General features: G+C 47.6%; 1 protein-coding gene across 1 annotated transcript; it reads left to right on the top strand.

The window, feature by feature from the left end:
• Positions 1-6,181: 6,181 nt before the first annotated feature.
• LOC136965638 (nucleolar and coiled-body phosphoprotein 1-like) lies at positions 6,182-12,148 on the top strand. The gene is made up of 3 exons (XM_067259821.1): positions 6,182-8,696; positions 9,904-9,977; positions 11,179-12,148. Exons 1-3 carry the CDS (start codon positions 6,182-6,184, stop codon positions 11,275-11,277), a joined length of 2,688 nt encoding a protein of 895 aa, XP_067115922.1. The 3' UTR covers positions 11,278-12,148.
• The last annotated feature ends 3,684 nt before the right edge of the window (positions 12,149-15,832 follow it).

Here is a 15,832-nt window from a genome sequence, read left to right as displayed (position 1 = left end):
GCAGGGTCAAATGCAGACATATGTACAAGGAGGAGCACGTGGCCAAGAGGAAGATACAGACGACGAGCAACCATCTCCAAGCAGTTCAGGCACACGTCAGCCCCAGCTAGCCAGCAGCTCTGTAGACTCCACAACAGTACCAAGCCCTGATCAACCAGCAGAAACAAGGACAGAAACACAGCAGAGAACCACCACCTCTGAATAAGTGTTACATTTTAATGCTGCTATTGTGTTATAGGTAATGAGTTATATGTTTGGTAATAAAAAGTGAAACCGGCAGAACAAACGTTTTTTTTTCGTGGGGTGGGTGGGACATCATAAAGGAATTATGCTTAGGGCACCAAAATGGCTAGCAGTGGCACTGCTCGCAAGGAACAATGCTTTCAGACTAACCGAACCACACACATACCAACAGTTCCAAAATTTGAAATGGACACAATATGTAACCGTTTCTAACTTCGAAGAAACGTTAACCAATGGACAAGGTGAGAAAGGACCTTTCAACCCAGAGGGTTATGAAAGATTAAGTTTAAGCTATAAAAGAAAGCCCTTTGAAACACCTTCCTCAAATATTCTCATATTGGATATTTCTCTGTATTCATCCTCTGCAGCCAGTATTAGAAATCTAATTTCCTGTGCCTTTAAATACGATTCTAAATACGACCCTGCACCTCCCTGCTGTTTATTTTTTTACAGTTTTTTATAGTTTTAAGGATACGCACAGCCCTTTTGAGATTGCTGTGGGCATGTATGTATATAGCCATCATGAATTTGGGTGGATTGTATCAAAGGTATTTTTTCAAATGTGTTGACATGAGTCATATGGTTTAATGATTAAACTGGAACCTTATTTGCTGTTGTACGAATGTTCTTTTGAGCTGAAAAGGACACTTCAGTATTACCACACTCAATGCCCCAACAGTAAACCAAATCTATACTTTTACATTTACATTTACATTTAGTCATTTAGCAGACGCTCTTATCCAGAGCGACTTACATTAAGTACAGGGACATTCCCCCGAGGCAAGTAGGGTGAAGTGCCTTGCCCAAGGACACAACGTCATTTGGCTTGACCGGGAATCGAACTGGCAACCTTCAGATTACTAGCCCGACTCCCTCACCGCTCAGCCACCTGACTCCCCACTTTTGCTTCTGAAACAGCAACACCCAGAATGCTTTAAGAAGCTCAGGGAAATCAAGTAAAATCCCTTTACTCACCCTCTCTTTATGTTGGATCCGGAAGATAAAAAGGTCTCCACGTCAAATGGCTTCTTCGACTCCTGAATGATTATTATTTCCCAGATAAGAGGAGCTCCAGAGACAAACTGCAAAATAATGGCAACTGTTTCAGAACTGTTTCAAACTTTTTTGTTTTTCTTTTTTTGTGGGTGGATGTCGCAATGACGGAATGTACTGTAGGAAAACTGAGAGGGCTTTTACAGGTACTGTGTTTCGCAAATGTGGAACTTTAGAGTCCTTGCATTGAACAACACCTGGGGGTGTGGGGTGGGGGGGTGAAAGTATAAGAGGGAGGAATCCTCCATCCTAGTGCCAGTGTTAGCTCCAGACCCAGGTAGTGAGACTGACTAGACAAGAGCTGGACAAGATCACTGACTGATATGATTGGACAGATAGATTCATAAATCCAGATATACCAACGCAGCAACAACAACAAAAAATGTTTGCTTTGAGCGCCACCCTTCTCCTTTGCTTCCTGTCTCTGAGCCAATCAGCCCCTCTTTCCTGCGAAGATCTCCTCCGGCCCCTGGACCCACATGGCTCAGGCCAGCTGTGGGGGAGGTGGGCTCTGGTCGCCGGCAGCCTGGATCACCCCAGCTCCCTGGAGGCCCTCAAGACCCGGGACAGCATCACCATGTCCTTCACCCCCTCCGCCCAAAACGACACCACCAACAACACAGCTTCCTACACCCAAATCAACCGCTTCGTGGACCAATGTCAGTACTTGCCGTATAACATCTCCATAGCGACCAGAGGCGCCTTCACGTTCTTGACGGGGGGACGCTTCAACCTCACCGGGGACTTCCTGGGCGTGGCTTCCTGTCCGGACTGCGTGGTGATGAGGTGGGATGTGGTGTCAAGCAGGAGGGTCTCTCTGGACGTGTACCTGCTGAGTCGGAAGCGGGAGGTGGGGGTGGAGGTGATGGAGAAGTACAAGGCCCAGCTGCAGTGCCTGGGTCTCCCTGCTCCGGTGGTGATGGACCCAGAGAAGGAGCTCTGTCCAGAGACGAGCCCAACCGAAGCCCCTCAGACTGGGGGGGAGGCAGAGAGACAGGAGGCCTGAGATCATTGGGTGGTGCTGGTTGTTCGGTTTGGGACAACTTGTGGGTTTCCAGACACTTCAAATTATGAGTAAAAGCTTGAAATGCTCTCTGTTATCTCGACATTGAGTTCACACCAGCAAATAAGGTTCCAGTTTAATCAGTTTTCTTAATTATTTACGCAGACTGGTTAGGATGGATAGAGAGACAGACTGACAAAGAAGAGAGGGATTCTTTTCAGGGATGTTTTTCTGCAATGTTACCTCCACAACTATGTTTTAACCATGTCATTGTATCGTTCAGCATGTTATACTTACAAGTTAATCAATAAAATGCCAATGAAAAAGAGAAACATTATTTTGGTTATTCCAGACGGTGATTCTGTTTCATTGTGCACTCACGTTCATGCTTGAGCAGTACAAGAGCACGAAAGGAACCAAGACTGCTGGGAGACGCACGGCGTGGCCGTGTTCACGGTGTTGGAATGTCATCACGTCATTAGCACGGCTTCCATCACAGTACATCGAAAGTGAGGAATGCTAATTGGTACACCTGTGCTGTGTGTGTGTGTGAGAGAGAGAGAGAGAGAGAGAGAGAGAGAGAGGGAGAGAGAGAGAGAGAGAGAGAGAGGGAGAGAGAGAGAGAGAGAGAGAGAGAGAGAGAGAGAGGGAGAGGGAGAGGGATAGAGAGAGAGGGAGACAGACAGTGTAAGAATGCGGGTGTGAGAGGGGCGGTGCATCCAGGCGCGTTTGAAAATGTGGGTGTAAGTGTGTGACCAGAGGGAGAGCACTGTGTGTGTGTGAGGGGGCTTAGCAGTATTGGGCCATTAGCTGCGCAACAGTCCAGTAAGCTTCATCTTCCTCCAGGATTTCATTGGCTGTCAGGAGTGTGGGATAGTGTGTGTGAGTTCCTTATAACAACTTTTTCCACATCACATTGCAACCAGCACAAGATTTGTAGCTCTCGGTTCTGGCTGCTTATCACCCACCGCACCAAATCCACAGGTAAGTGCTGGGAAACTATTTCATCCTTCAGGACTTCTATTTGACAAAGTCACTGTGATGCTGTTATGTGGATCCATTTTTGATTGCTCTCTGCACTGCATACTGATGCGATATCACAGTCACGGTCATATTAGGCTTGAAGGTCACTCATTTGAAACATGTCACCATGTACTAGTCCTCACAACCAACACCTAAAGTATGGCAAAACTTTGACCTCCATGTTTGTTGAAGTTAGTCTGGAAGAGGCAATGGAGCCTGTAGCACATGTACATGGAAAAGTTGATTTGCTGTAGCCCCGCTAGAAATGTTTTTTTTTAATGATGATTGCAATTTCAAAAGCTTCTTTGATAGCCTTAGCCCCATCGTCGCTAATAAGGAGGAATGTAATCCCTTTATGTAATGGCCTTTTTAATCCAACTCTACTTGGCCAATGGGAATACTGTAATTTCTCATGGGGGAAGTACCCAAAGTTTGCTCCATGGACAGTGAAAGTGTTGTATGTGGGACAACAAACTAGCAAAATAAAATTAAAACTGTCTCACTTGCAATATCGAAATTGATTTTTAATGCTGGCTGCTGTGGATCAATGCAGATAAATATCCAATATGAGAAGATTTGAGGAAAAAAAGGTGTTTCAAAGGGCGTTCTTTTATAACTAAAACTTAATCTTTCGTAACCCTCTGGGTTGAAAAGTCCTTTCTCACCTTGTCCATTGGTTAACGTTTCTTTGAAGTTAGAAACGGTTACATATTATGTCCATTTGAAATTGATGAACTGTTGGTACTTGTGTACCAACCAATGGGAATGTGGGGCCGAGGTTTACAGTATGACCCTCAAATATGAAAAGCAAACTCTCATTCTTTTCACAATGCCTTGTGTCCACAAAGGCAGAGCCGGGTTATCAAGACAGGTCTTGGATCATGGTGGTGGTTTGCCCACTCATACCTCCAGGAGAATGAAAGAGCACCCCCCACCCTTCCCCTTCCGAGTCCCTGAGAGAGAGAGAGGTGAAAAGGTCACTGATAACCCATTTGACAGACGGAAGAAAAATCGTTTCCGAAATCATTCCACAACTGAGAAAGAAACAAGAGGAACACTTGACGCCCCCCAATCTTTCCTCGGTTCGCGGCGCCTCGTTGGAAGCCCGACGTTCTGCTCCGAAAAGCCGCCCGTTTTGGAGGCCTCTGCGTGTCCTTGTGAGCGCACAGAGACGAGGTTGTGTGAGCGCACAGAGACGAGGTTGTGTGAGGGGGCAGAGACGAGGTTGTGTGAGGGGGCAGGGACGAGGTTGTGTGAGAGGGCAGAGACGAGGTTGTGAGAGGGGGCAGAGACGAGGTTGTGAGAGGGGGCAGAGACGAGGTTGTGTGAGGGGGCAGAGACGAGGTTGTGTGAGGGGGCAGAGACGAGGTTGTGTGAGGGGGCAGAGACGAGGTTGTGTGAGGGGGCAGAGACGAGGTTGTGTGAGGGGGCAGAGACGAGGTTGAGTGAGGGGGCAGGGACGAGGTTGTGTGAGGGGGCAGGGACGAGGTTGTGTGAGGGGGCAGAGACGAGGTTGTGTGAGGGGGCAGGGACGAGGTTGTGTGAGGGGGCAGAGACGAGGTTGTGTGAGGGGGCAGAGACGAGGTTGTGTGAGGGGGCAGAGACGAGGTTGGGTGAGGGGGCAGGGACGAGGTTGTGTGAGGGGGCAGAGACGAGGTTGAGTGAGGGGGCAGAGATGGGATGTCCTGCGTGTGTGTGCTTCTTTGTTGCTCATCCCCCGGTTCCTTTTGTATTCCAAAACTCATTCATCTGTTAATGATTCATAGCTGTGCCCGCCAACATCCCTGGGCAGTTTGAATGGTACTCGCTGGGCAGGATGGGGCGCAGTAGGGCCAGTTGGTTCAGGGCAATTGGTTGGCATGGAGGCCGGGGGGGGGTTGGCTCTGTAAGGTTGCATGGGAGTGGGAGTGGGGGAGGGGGTTGCTAGAGAAACAGATAGAGAACAGGGAGGTAGAGAAAAGAGTCGAAAGTCGCACCGAACGTGAGGAAGAGCGTGAGTTAAAGATAAGGGGGATGAGGTCTGAACGACAGGTAAAAGAGAGAGAGGAGGAACATGAAGAGGGAAGATAAAGATAAGGAGAAAGAGAGATACTGCAGGTAAAGAGAGAGAGGGAGGGCCAGCGGTCGATGTGCCCTGAGGATTTTCCCATTTGTTTCTCGGATGGTGCTAATGTGCGTGCGTGTGGGAGGGAGAGAGAAAAGTATATGGTTAGAAATCATGAGAGTGTACGGGTGCTCTCCTGCATACGAGAGTGTGTGTGTGTGTGCACTTGCGTGGATGTGTGTGAAAGAGAACCTCACTGAGCAGCTCTTAGTAATATAAGCTGATTACACAATGGCTGACTCAGCTGAAACCTTTGCAGGTTGCAGAGCAGAGAACAAGGGTAGGAGAAGCTCCACACTGATGGCCCACTCAATACTACACAACAAACTCCAGAAGCCTCTTGTTAGTAATGACAGTTTCTGTCTGTTTACAACTCACACTGTCTGTGAAAACAAAAGCTAGACGCTGTGAAAATCTGTCGCCTGCACTTCTAAACAACTGTTCTGCTACACAAAACATAACGTGCACCCTGCAGCACTGGTGTAATACATTCACTGCCATTGCATTGCAATGAGTCTTAAATGCAGTAAATATCATGTTATCTTGAATTTATTGTGTTCTGTCGATCTGCCTGCAGGAAATAGAATACAGAATATCTAAATGGGTTGCCAGGTTTGTTTTTTCAGCTAATTCTTTCATTTTCCTGTGCACCCTCTTTTCTTCATATTTACTGGCTGAAGGACAAACAGCCCAGACTGTTCCAGACTGTGTCAAAGTGTTCCAGGTCAACAGAAACAAGCCGGTCTCATCTCACCATGGCAACAGAGCCTGTGGCCAACAGAAGGAGCTCTGCAGATTCTCTAGATGAATGGGGCAACGAGGTCTGGGCCGAGGGTGAAATGGATGTTAATGTTGTGAACAACCCGCTTCTAATAAGCAAAATAGCCCCCAAGGCAGAGCCAGAGGATATAGGTCTGGAAGCGCCTGACTCTGAAGTGACTACACATGAGATCAATGTTGACTCAGTCAACAAAATGGCCGAACTAGCCAAAATGGAGATGTGTCAAGAAGTGAACCAGATTCCAAGTGAGTCAGAAGAAGGTGAAGTAGAGAACCACCCCAAAGTGATTAATGAATCTGCTCATGTGGCAGAGGAGGGAACCCCCTCCTCTTCTCCCTGCAATGCCCTGCCCTCACCAGCAGAGGGTGGTGCAGCCCCACCACCACAGAGCGACTCCACCAGAGATGTTGGGGTCCTCTCCAACCCCAAAGAGGATGACTTATCATCCGATAGCCAGGACAGTCAAGAATGGCAACCGACACCTTACCTCAGTGACCACGTGACAAGGGTAGCAGTGCCGCCGGTTGAGATAGAGGAAGACCGTGTCCGGAATAATGAGACAACCGGAAAGCTAGCAGAGCAGGTACAAAAGATCCCAGAGGGTCAGCATCACAGGAAACCCGAGGAGATTTCTCCGGAGGCTCTTGAAATCAGCACCCACACAATCCACCGGCGACTATCGAGAAACAGCTCAGATGACGTATTCACCATCGAATCCCCGGAAGGGGACCGCCCCTGCGAGGCGGAGGACGACAACCGGACCGTGGACTGCAAGCCTCTGGACATCCCCTCGGCCAGGAGACAGTGGGTGACACTGGACAGCGCCAGCATCAAAACCCCCCAACCTCGCTCCTCCAGAAGTTCATTCAGCAGCCCCATGGCAGAGGACATGGCCCAGCCTGCAGTTCCCCCAGAGAGTCAGCAGGGAGAGCAGCAGCTGCCTTCGAGCCAGTCTTCCCGGGAGCACGACAACCAGGAAGCAGCACAACAGGTGTTCAGCCAGGGATCTCTGCCCCCAGCGACGGTCGCCACGGCGCCTGCCAATCAGGGCGAGGCTGGTTCCCAGGGCTGTGCTTGTGTTGTAATGACAGAAAGGCAGAAAGGGGAGGAGGAAAGTGGGGAGGGAGCCGGTGGAGAACAAACGGGTGAAGAGAAAGGTCAGAAAGTGAGTGGAGTCGACGAGGGCAAGGCGGAGGAAGAGACAGAGGAACAACAAAAGGTGAGCGACACCGAGCAAGTAGAAATAGAGACGCAGAAGGCGGATCGACCAATCCCTGGGTTGAACTCCAAGGACAACACGGCCTCCGGAATGGATACAGACTTGTACGATGACAGCCAGAGCGACAGCGGCGTGTCTGCAGACTTCTCTCCGAACACCACCATGGAGCTCAACTACGTTCCCGGCTCTTCGGCGAGTGAGACGCCCATCGACAGGGAGATCCGTCGGGCGGTCCAGCGTGAGCAGAGCCTCAGGAGATCCAGAGGGCTCCAGCATCAAACCGCCCCGGAGTACGTCGATATTCCCCTCCGGAAGTCCATCCTGACCCAGCCCCTGCCCTCCAAGTTTGAGAATAGCCAAACGAAGGACAGGCACTTTGCCGGGAAGAAGATGCAGAAGGAAATTCGCGTCGAGACCCAGAGAGAGCAGGTTCTAGTCCAGCTGGGGAAAGTTCCGGGCTTCTACGACAAAGGCACGGTACGCCAGCTTAAAGAGAGGAAGAAACTATTCGAAGCCTTCCAGGAGCCCAAGGACGACTCCTCTAATCTGTCCCTCCTTAGCAATGCGCCCTCCTGGGTCTCTGCCAGCGACCTCTCCACCCTGGAGCTCCCAGGGGACGATTCCTCAGACGGCTCCACAATCGGAGGCTCCTTCGTAGAGAGGAGAAGGAGCCTGGATCTGTTGAGCCGGACCCAAAGCCCCAGCCCCGTCGCGGCCAGGGATGGGGGCTTCACCTACATCCCTCACGGAGGACCAGGCCTTACCGAGGGGACTAAGAGGCAGGTAATCATCCTGGACAACCCCCTGGAGCTCCCTGTCCCGACCCTCCACCATGCCAAGCTCCTGAGACCCTCTGAAAGCTCCGAGTCCCTCACGGAGCCGCCGGCCCAGACCGTGGTCGACTCGGCGGCTCTCTGCGCCTCTTCGACGGACAAAGAGGCGAGCTGGAGGAGGAGCGACAGCCAAAGGAATGTGGAGGAGGACGAGGAGGAGGAGGATGTGCCCAGAGAGAATCCCTTCTTCAAGCTGCGCTCCTCCGTTGCTCTGGATGTTGTGGGGCAGGACATCCGGGAGGCCAGGGAGAGGGAGAGGGAGCTGCGCAGGCAGAGGAGCCGCACATACGGGGGGGCGGCCGCGGCCGCTGGGGCCGGGGTCGGGGGAGGGGAGAGGGCGGCGCCGAGCCCCACGCCCCCCCCACCCGTGATGAACGGCCTGGCTACTCCCAATCCACCTGTAACACCCCTGCGGATGTCATCTGGAACCCCAACAGGTTGGTGCCGTGTGTGTGTGTGTGTGTGTGTGTGTGGCCTGTGTTTGTGTGCACACCCATGCCCTGAAATCTCCAGAGATGCCTATGAAATAGCTTAGCAAGCGCATTGTTTCATTTTATTGTGGACAATGACACATCCTGGGTCAACCATTGCAATAAATTCCATCTACAACAATAATTCCGCTCTAAAGCACCATTAACTAGACTGTGGCATGTATATAAAGTACATGACCATAACGGAGACAAGGCAGCAGCTGCTGTGTTGAATTAACTGCCTGAAGCAAAGTGTACAAAAACACGTAAAAATCCCTGACTCATATCTTGACCCGTCATTGTGTCAGCAAGAAAGGAGAAAAGTTTCTAAAAATCCATATTAGGATGAATTCCAAAACCAGGCCAGAAATGACCAACTTTGTTTCTTTCTAGAATGCTTATCCTGATAGACAACGTAATCTGGCACACCAGATAATGCAGTATCAGGGAAAGTTCAATATGATTTTAAGGCTTAATCATTCATTTAACTTAGACTGTGTCCAGTTAAGAAAGTGGCTGGAATTCACAGATCTGAAACCTTTTAACCCTTGTGCTGCCTTCGGGTCACATGACCCAAAGGTTCATAACGAACCATCGTTGTGTTTACCCAATTTTACCCAATACAAAAACAAAGAAAATGAAAAAAGAAAATGCTTCACTTTGTTTTTGTATGGGGTAAAGTTGTCGCAATACGACGGTGGGCCACAATGACTGATGGGACAGAATGACCCAAAGATAACACAAGGGTTAGTTATCCTTATCTTCACCTTCCAATGAAGGAACCCAATATGGGTCCAATATGCATGCATGCTTCTCATTGGACATTTCGTGTCCAATGATCATCTCGTGTCCAATTGTCGGTGGCAGGAAATGTGGGCTTTGTGTTTGTTTGTGTGTGTGTGTGTGTGTGTGACAAAAAGAGCATTGTTTTCCAACATGGGAGCTCTTTGACTCACAGAACCTGCAAGGTTCTTATAGTTACATAGATTATGTCTCATTGCATAACCCTCATTTTCTGAACGTCTTCATCTCTGGACTTTGTATTATATTAATCTCGCTCTCTCCCCTCTCTTCCGTGAACTGTCCGAGTCGGTTTCATGGAATTGTCATGGAAACTCATTACAGTACACTGAAAAAGCATAGACAACAATCCTCTTCCTCTCTGTCCTTCCAGTGCGAAAGTCCTTGGGAAAGCTTGGCATGTGGCCACCACCCCAGGCTAACGAGGAGGAGCTTAACCAACTAGAGGTAAGCCTCACCATGTTGCTTTACCCAGGGATGTGGACTTTTCCTGGTAATGGTAAGACAAATGGTGTGGGTTAAAATCCCCTCTGGACATCCAGTTCCAGTGTTTTCTGCACGAGATATCTCCTCTAGGGATCTCTTTGTCAGCACAGCTCCATTCTGAGGCAACAACCTCCTGGATGATGTCACACCATGTGTACGGTTTTATGATGCCATTTATGGCCTTGCACAGTCTCACTGAAACCTATCTTGTTGGTGCAATTGCTCTGAAATAATCTACAGTACCACTCCCTACAGATACAACATCCACTGAAAATGGGAGGATGTTGTAAGGAGCTTATCTGAGGAGATAGATAGAGAGAGAGAGAGAGAGAGAGAGAGAGAGAGAGAGAGGTAGAGAGAGAAATAAAGAGCAATCGATGAAGAATGAGAAAGATGGAAAGAAAGTCTGGAGAAAACTTCTTTCCATCGTTCTCCTTGTGGAGTCTGTATCTCCTTGCAACTCGCATGTCTCAGATTAGCAGAGCAGCATTGATTCAGCCCGCTCCGTAAACCAGGCAAAGATTCTGTTTATTTTTCATATCTCTTTATCTCTCTCTCTCTGTCTCTTTCGGCATTAGCATTAGCAGCCCCTGCTCCCTGGTCTCTCCGCGATTGTTAATCATCCACACAGACAAGCCCGAGATAAGAGTGCTGTAATGAACAGAGGGATAGGCTGGGGAGTAGGAGATATGTAGATTCCACACAGAGCTGTGAGAACAAATACAGTCTATGAATCACTATCATGCTGACCCCTCCTGACCTCAGTGTTAATGATGTTTACCTGATCGATCACCGCTAGGGGGGGGGCTGGGCCTTGCAATTCTGTCTGTCTGTTCTGCTGTTCTGTCTGTCCGTCAATCATTAAGTTTTCTGTCTGTCTGTCTGTCCGTCCGTCTGCCTTACCGTTCTATCTGTCTGTCTGTCTGTCTCCCATACCCATTCAACTATGAAGAACCATGCCCTTCTGATGCTTGAATTTCTGCTGAACATGCACATCGCTCTGCATAAAAGCGTCTGCTGAATGTATAAAATGTAAATGATCTACTTAGTTCTCTCCCTCTCTTCACTTCTCTTCTACGGTATACTGATCCCACACCCCTCCCCCCCTCCTCCCCTCCCCCCCTCCCCCCCTCCCCCCCACCCCCCTCTTCCTCCGCCCCAGGTGATCCAGAGCCCCCAGACCCCCAGACAGAAGACCCCCTTGCTGCAGCGCTGGGAGTCAGGACTGGTGAATGGACACAGGGAGGGGGAGGAGGACTGAGACCCTCCCTACACACACACACACTCCTACCCACCCAAGGACCTTTAACCCCAGGGCAGGCTAACTCTCTGGTTCTGCAAGCCAAGGGGTCATTCACGTCAAAACCACCGTAAGGACTACCCACACTGTACAAGTCTGACCAACTCAGATACTGACGTGAAACAGTGGATGCTGGAGTTGTGGAATACGGGAATGCTGGGACTTCAGAATGGCTGAATATTCAAGTTGATGATGTCAAAATATCAGGGCAAGAGGATATGGGACCATGCAGAAAGTCTGGTGGAAGATTCTAGAGCCTGACTGGCAAAATCAAGCGTGGATTCTATTTTGATGATGATTGAACAAACCTTTTAAACCTAGTTGTGTTTATCAAGCCTATATCCAAGCATATATTTCCTATGAGTGTGTAGGCCTACCTGTAAATACAATTTGTGACAAATCGAATCTTTTGAACGAGAATCATACCTTCCCGTAGTTTCTACCCCACAGGCAATTAAAGCAATGTGAAGGTTAACAGGCGTTGCCATCATGTGATGTTGTAAATACAATGACAGTTGGCATGACAACTGTGCGTCATTACTAGTTTGACTTAAAATGTTGTTGGATCACCTTTTTTTTTATATTCAAAGTGACTTCTTAGAATTCTGACATACAGCACATCCAATTATACATGATATACCTTTCATAATAGCCAATGAATGTTTCTAACCATGAATGAACAGAGCCTGTATTGAAACACAGACACTGTTAAATGACCTTTGATTGCATTTATCGGCGGATATGCAGTATAGTCATGCAAAACATCATGTGTCAGGAATTTACATGAACTAGTCAAGTTACAATACACAGGGACTTTAATCCCCAAACCCAACGGCTGGTAGACTTCATTGAATTCATTTGTGTTTGGGAACACACCTAGTACATGTCTGAAGCAGAATGGCATTGTTGTCAGGTCATGGGTGGATGCCTCATTGTCAGTCTGCCATATCTGTGGTGCTCAGAGAATTGAATGTTCCATGGTTGATGTTGCCCCTCCCAATTACCTGGGCCTTTGGTCAGGAATGTTAACCATCTGTGCCTTTGATAGGACTTGGGCTGAAACTGGGACTAGACGTGATTGTGACTTATGGTTACAGCCCGTAAAAGTGACTCAGTGGTATCTCCATAGATCGATACTCCCCTCCTGTTTCAAGCACTTTGCCCTGTTTTGGATGAACAGGGGGTGTCAGCCGTAATGTATGAATTGTCTGTCTCTATGGAAACGGTGAGGTGGATGGTTGTTGTCGATAGCTGCAGATCTCCACCCTGCTTTCACAACAGTGCACATTAGCTATCAAAGTCTGGCACGATAATATAGGTAGGCCTAGGTAGTTAATGGTTTAATCCCAACTAGCTTTAGCATACTTTCATCTGCGTTTGTGTGGCCAGATTACTATCTGTTTAAGATAAGATAACACTTTATTAATCACCACTTGGGAAAATGTGAGTTTTACAACAGCAGAGACAGACGGAAAAAAGATAAGAAAAATAATGGTTGGAAATAATATGTAATGGACAACTAATAACATGTAACAACAGCAATGTACATTTAGCGGGGCAATTAATGCTATTTCAAATGTATAAGTTTAGGAATTGTATAGTGTCCAAAGAAAGAAGATAGACACATTAAGTTAAACAGTGTAAGGGTGAAGTATGAAAGTAAAATGTATTGTAAAGTGTGTAGTGCTGCGTGGCTAATCAGTTGTAGCTTCATAGCTAGCATTTCAAATAGAGGATTACATTTACATTTAGTCATTTAGCAGACGCTCTTATCCAGAGCGAATTACAGTAAGTACAGGGACATTCCCCCCGAGGCAAGTGGGGTGAAGTGCCTTGCCCAAGGACACAACGTCAGTTGGCATGACCGGGAATCGAACTGGCAACCTTCTGATTACCAGCCCGACTCCCTCACCGCTCAGCCACCTGACTCGGATTACATTTAAACAGAAAGTTATGCAACCCGGCCACCACTTTTCCTCGAAGGAAAGAAGAGTATGTCTTGCTCCGATCACCAGACCATGCTTTTATGACATTCCAATCTCCTCTCAATAATTCAACAGTTCATTTTGACTAGACGCAGTCCAGCGCTGCCGCCAAACATTGAAATTATATGGGCTGTCCGCTCGGGTGCTACCATGGCAACATAAGAGCTCAAAATTAATAATACACCAAATGACTGTTCTTGTTGGGCCAAGTGATTGGGCACATCACCAAAACCGTTTGATGTTTGAACTAATAATGTATGACCTGTCACAATGTACTGTCCCCAAATAAATCAAAGGGGCCACAGAACCACTGAAACCACAGAGGAACTAACTTCTGACCATGATAAACCTCAGACAGCTGTAACATCACAAACGTCCAACGAAAACAGCCTAGTGTTCAAAGTCAGTGACAAACAGTTGTTTTTTTAATTTTCTTCATTATTTTTATATTGTAGGCTACTTCAAAATGAATACTTCTACAGTTGGTTCTGAAAAGGTGTGCGGTGAGACGAGCCGTGTAGCGTGAGAGCGTTTAACGGATTAGCAGCTCCTATTGTAAATAAGGTCTTTGTGCAGCGGACAGCATTCGGAGTAGGTGGGGTGTAGAGTGCGTGCGCGGGCGGGCGCGTGTTCACGTTTTCTCTCCACGAACCGCGATGTAACCTAACACGGGGGAACAAGCACTCCTGGACACAGAGGAGCGTGTCGATCTTGCCGAGGGTCAAGGATTCAAGATCGTTTAGTGTCGTTTCCAAGAAGGCGTATCACATCTTTTGTAACATCTTTGTCTGCAGGCCTGCCGATTGGACCTAGTCCTGTCATCACTCTGTAAGAACGACAGGGAGGGCTGAAGGACAGGAAGAAGACTTGGATTCATCAATTGACTTGTCTGCTACCGCCTCTTTTCTAGCAATGACCTGGGTGACTGGTATAGGTGACTCATACTGGTGTCGGTGTCTGTGTGCGTGTGTGTGTAATCACTCTGTGGTTCGTGTGTGTGTGTGTGTGTGTAGTTCATATTGTGTGCATGTGTGTATGTATGTGCGTATGCCCGTTTGCCCCAATCTGTCATGAACATTTACATTTGCCTGACTAAATCTGAAAGTGAATAGGGTTGTCATCGTTGGCCTATGTCTGTGCCTAGGCCCATTGTGGGAATAATGTACACTTTGCATAATCCCTGTGTGTGGGCGGGGATACTGTTCCTCCAACAGAGTGTCAAGGGAACAGTGACACACCTGAGTCAGTCACTGTCAGAGCTAGCCTTTGATCCTGGAAGTGAAAGGTAATGTCCCCTTGTTCTACTTAGAGGGAGGTAAAGATCCACATGAGTCCCCATGTGACTCTATTAACCAATAAACAATGAAGAGTTCTGACAAACGCCCTTCAACCTGAGCTGGATCCAGCCAATGGGCAATTCTGGAAATGCCATTGATGGAAAATCTCAAGTTACAGCACATAAAAGGGACTTCATTGTCACTGAAGTGCTCTGATGATGTACTGGTGACGTGAATAAGACCTCATGATGTTTCCATTTACAATTCGACTGCACGGAAGTGTAATCATTACCTTGTGATTTTTGACCTAAGTTGATGACTCGAGATTAAGGACGAGCATTTGCGGGTCCAAAGGGCTTTTACATATTTAATGTTCTGTCAGGAAGTAGATAGATGGCTCGCTAGTAGTTAGCAAGTAGTTAGAGAGGAACAATGCTGGTGTTGTGCCTGTTACATCAGTAGCCTGTCTTGAGGGAGGGAGCAAAAAAGAAAGAGAAGGAGGGAGAGAATGAAAGAGAGAGAGAAAGAGGCCAAAAATGAGATAGAGGGAGAGATTTAAAATGACATTATCCAGAACGGAAACTTACTTTTGTGTGTGTGTGTGCGTCTGTCTGTCTGTTTATTATGGGTATGGGTGTCTGTGGGTGTATGTTTATGCGTGGTTGTCACCTACACAGAAGAAGATATGCGGGCTCGACCCAGCTTTGAAAACCAGCATAAAGTAATAAACCCACGCCAACAGTCTGAGTTTCCTGGCTCTCTGCTAAAGGTACAGGGGAGAAATCTCAGTCACATGATTGACCTTCTGCGATAAACATCCACAAACAGAATTCTCCTCTCCTCCAGTATTTCGCTCTCTCAGGCTCAGAAAACAGTGGCTTTTGTTGCCCCCGGCCACCATTTGGGATTTGTGATGTAGTCTTACTTTTTGAGTACAAAAACATGAAAACCTATGTCGTCTTCACTGGCCCTTGACAATATTTAACTAGTTTTTTTTTCCTTGTAACGCTTTTTTACTCTGCCTGTGTGGACAAGTCTGAACCTTGGTTCATTCAAATTGTATTATTGTGTGTTATCTGTTGTCTTGAAGCTTGTTTAAAAATATTGATAGACAGTACCCTCTATTGTCATATTTGAGTAACTACAACTAAGACATTTAGGTAGATGTTGAAAATACATTATATGTCTTCACAGAAAAATGGTCAATAGCAGCAACAACATTAAATTAAAGAATATTCTTTTTGGTTTTACTTT

Source organism: Osmerus mordax, chromosome 21 (assembly GCF_038355195.1).
Source record: "Osmerus mordax isolate fOsmMor3 chromosome 21, fOsmMor3.pri, whole genome shotgun sequence".
Lineage (NCBI taxonomy): Eukaryota > Metazoa > Chordata > Actinopteri > Osmeriformes > Osmeridae > Osmerus > Osmerus mordax.
Note: the sequence above shows the minus strand (reverse complement) of the source record. Positions and strands in the feature narration are given on the sequence as shown.

What these genes read in the sequence shown, in the direction of transcription:
- LOC136965638 (XM_067259821.1), top strand. Translation starts at nt 6,182, where the DNA reads ATGGCAACAGAGCCTGTGGCCAACAGAAGGAGCTCTGCAGATTCTCTA. An exon ending in GTCATCTGGAACCCCAACAG is followed by an intron (nt 8,697 to 9,903) that starts GTTGGTGCCGTG and finishes CTGTCCTTCCAG; the next exon opens with TGCGAAAGTCCTTGGGAAAG. An exon ending in AGGAGCTTAACCAACTAGAG is followed by an intron (nt 9,978 to 11,178) that starts GTAAGCCTCACC and finishes CCTCCGCCCCAG; the next exon opens with GTGATCCAGAGCCCCCAGAC.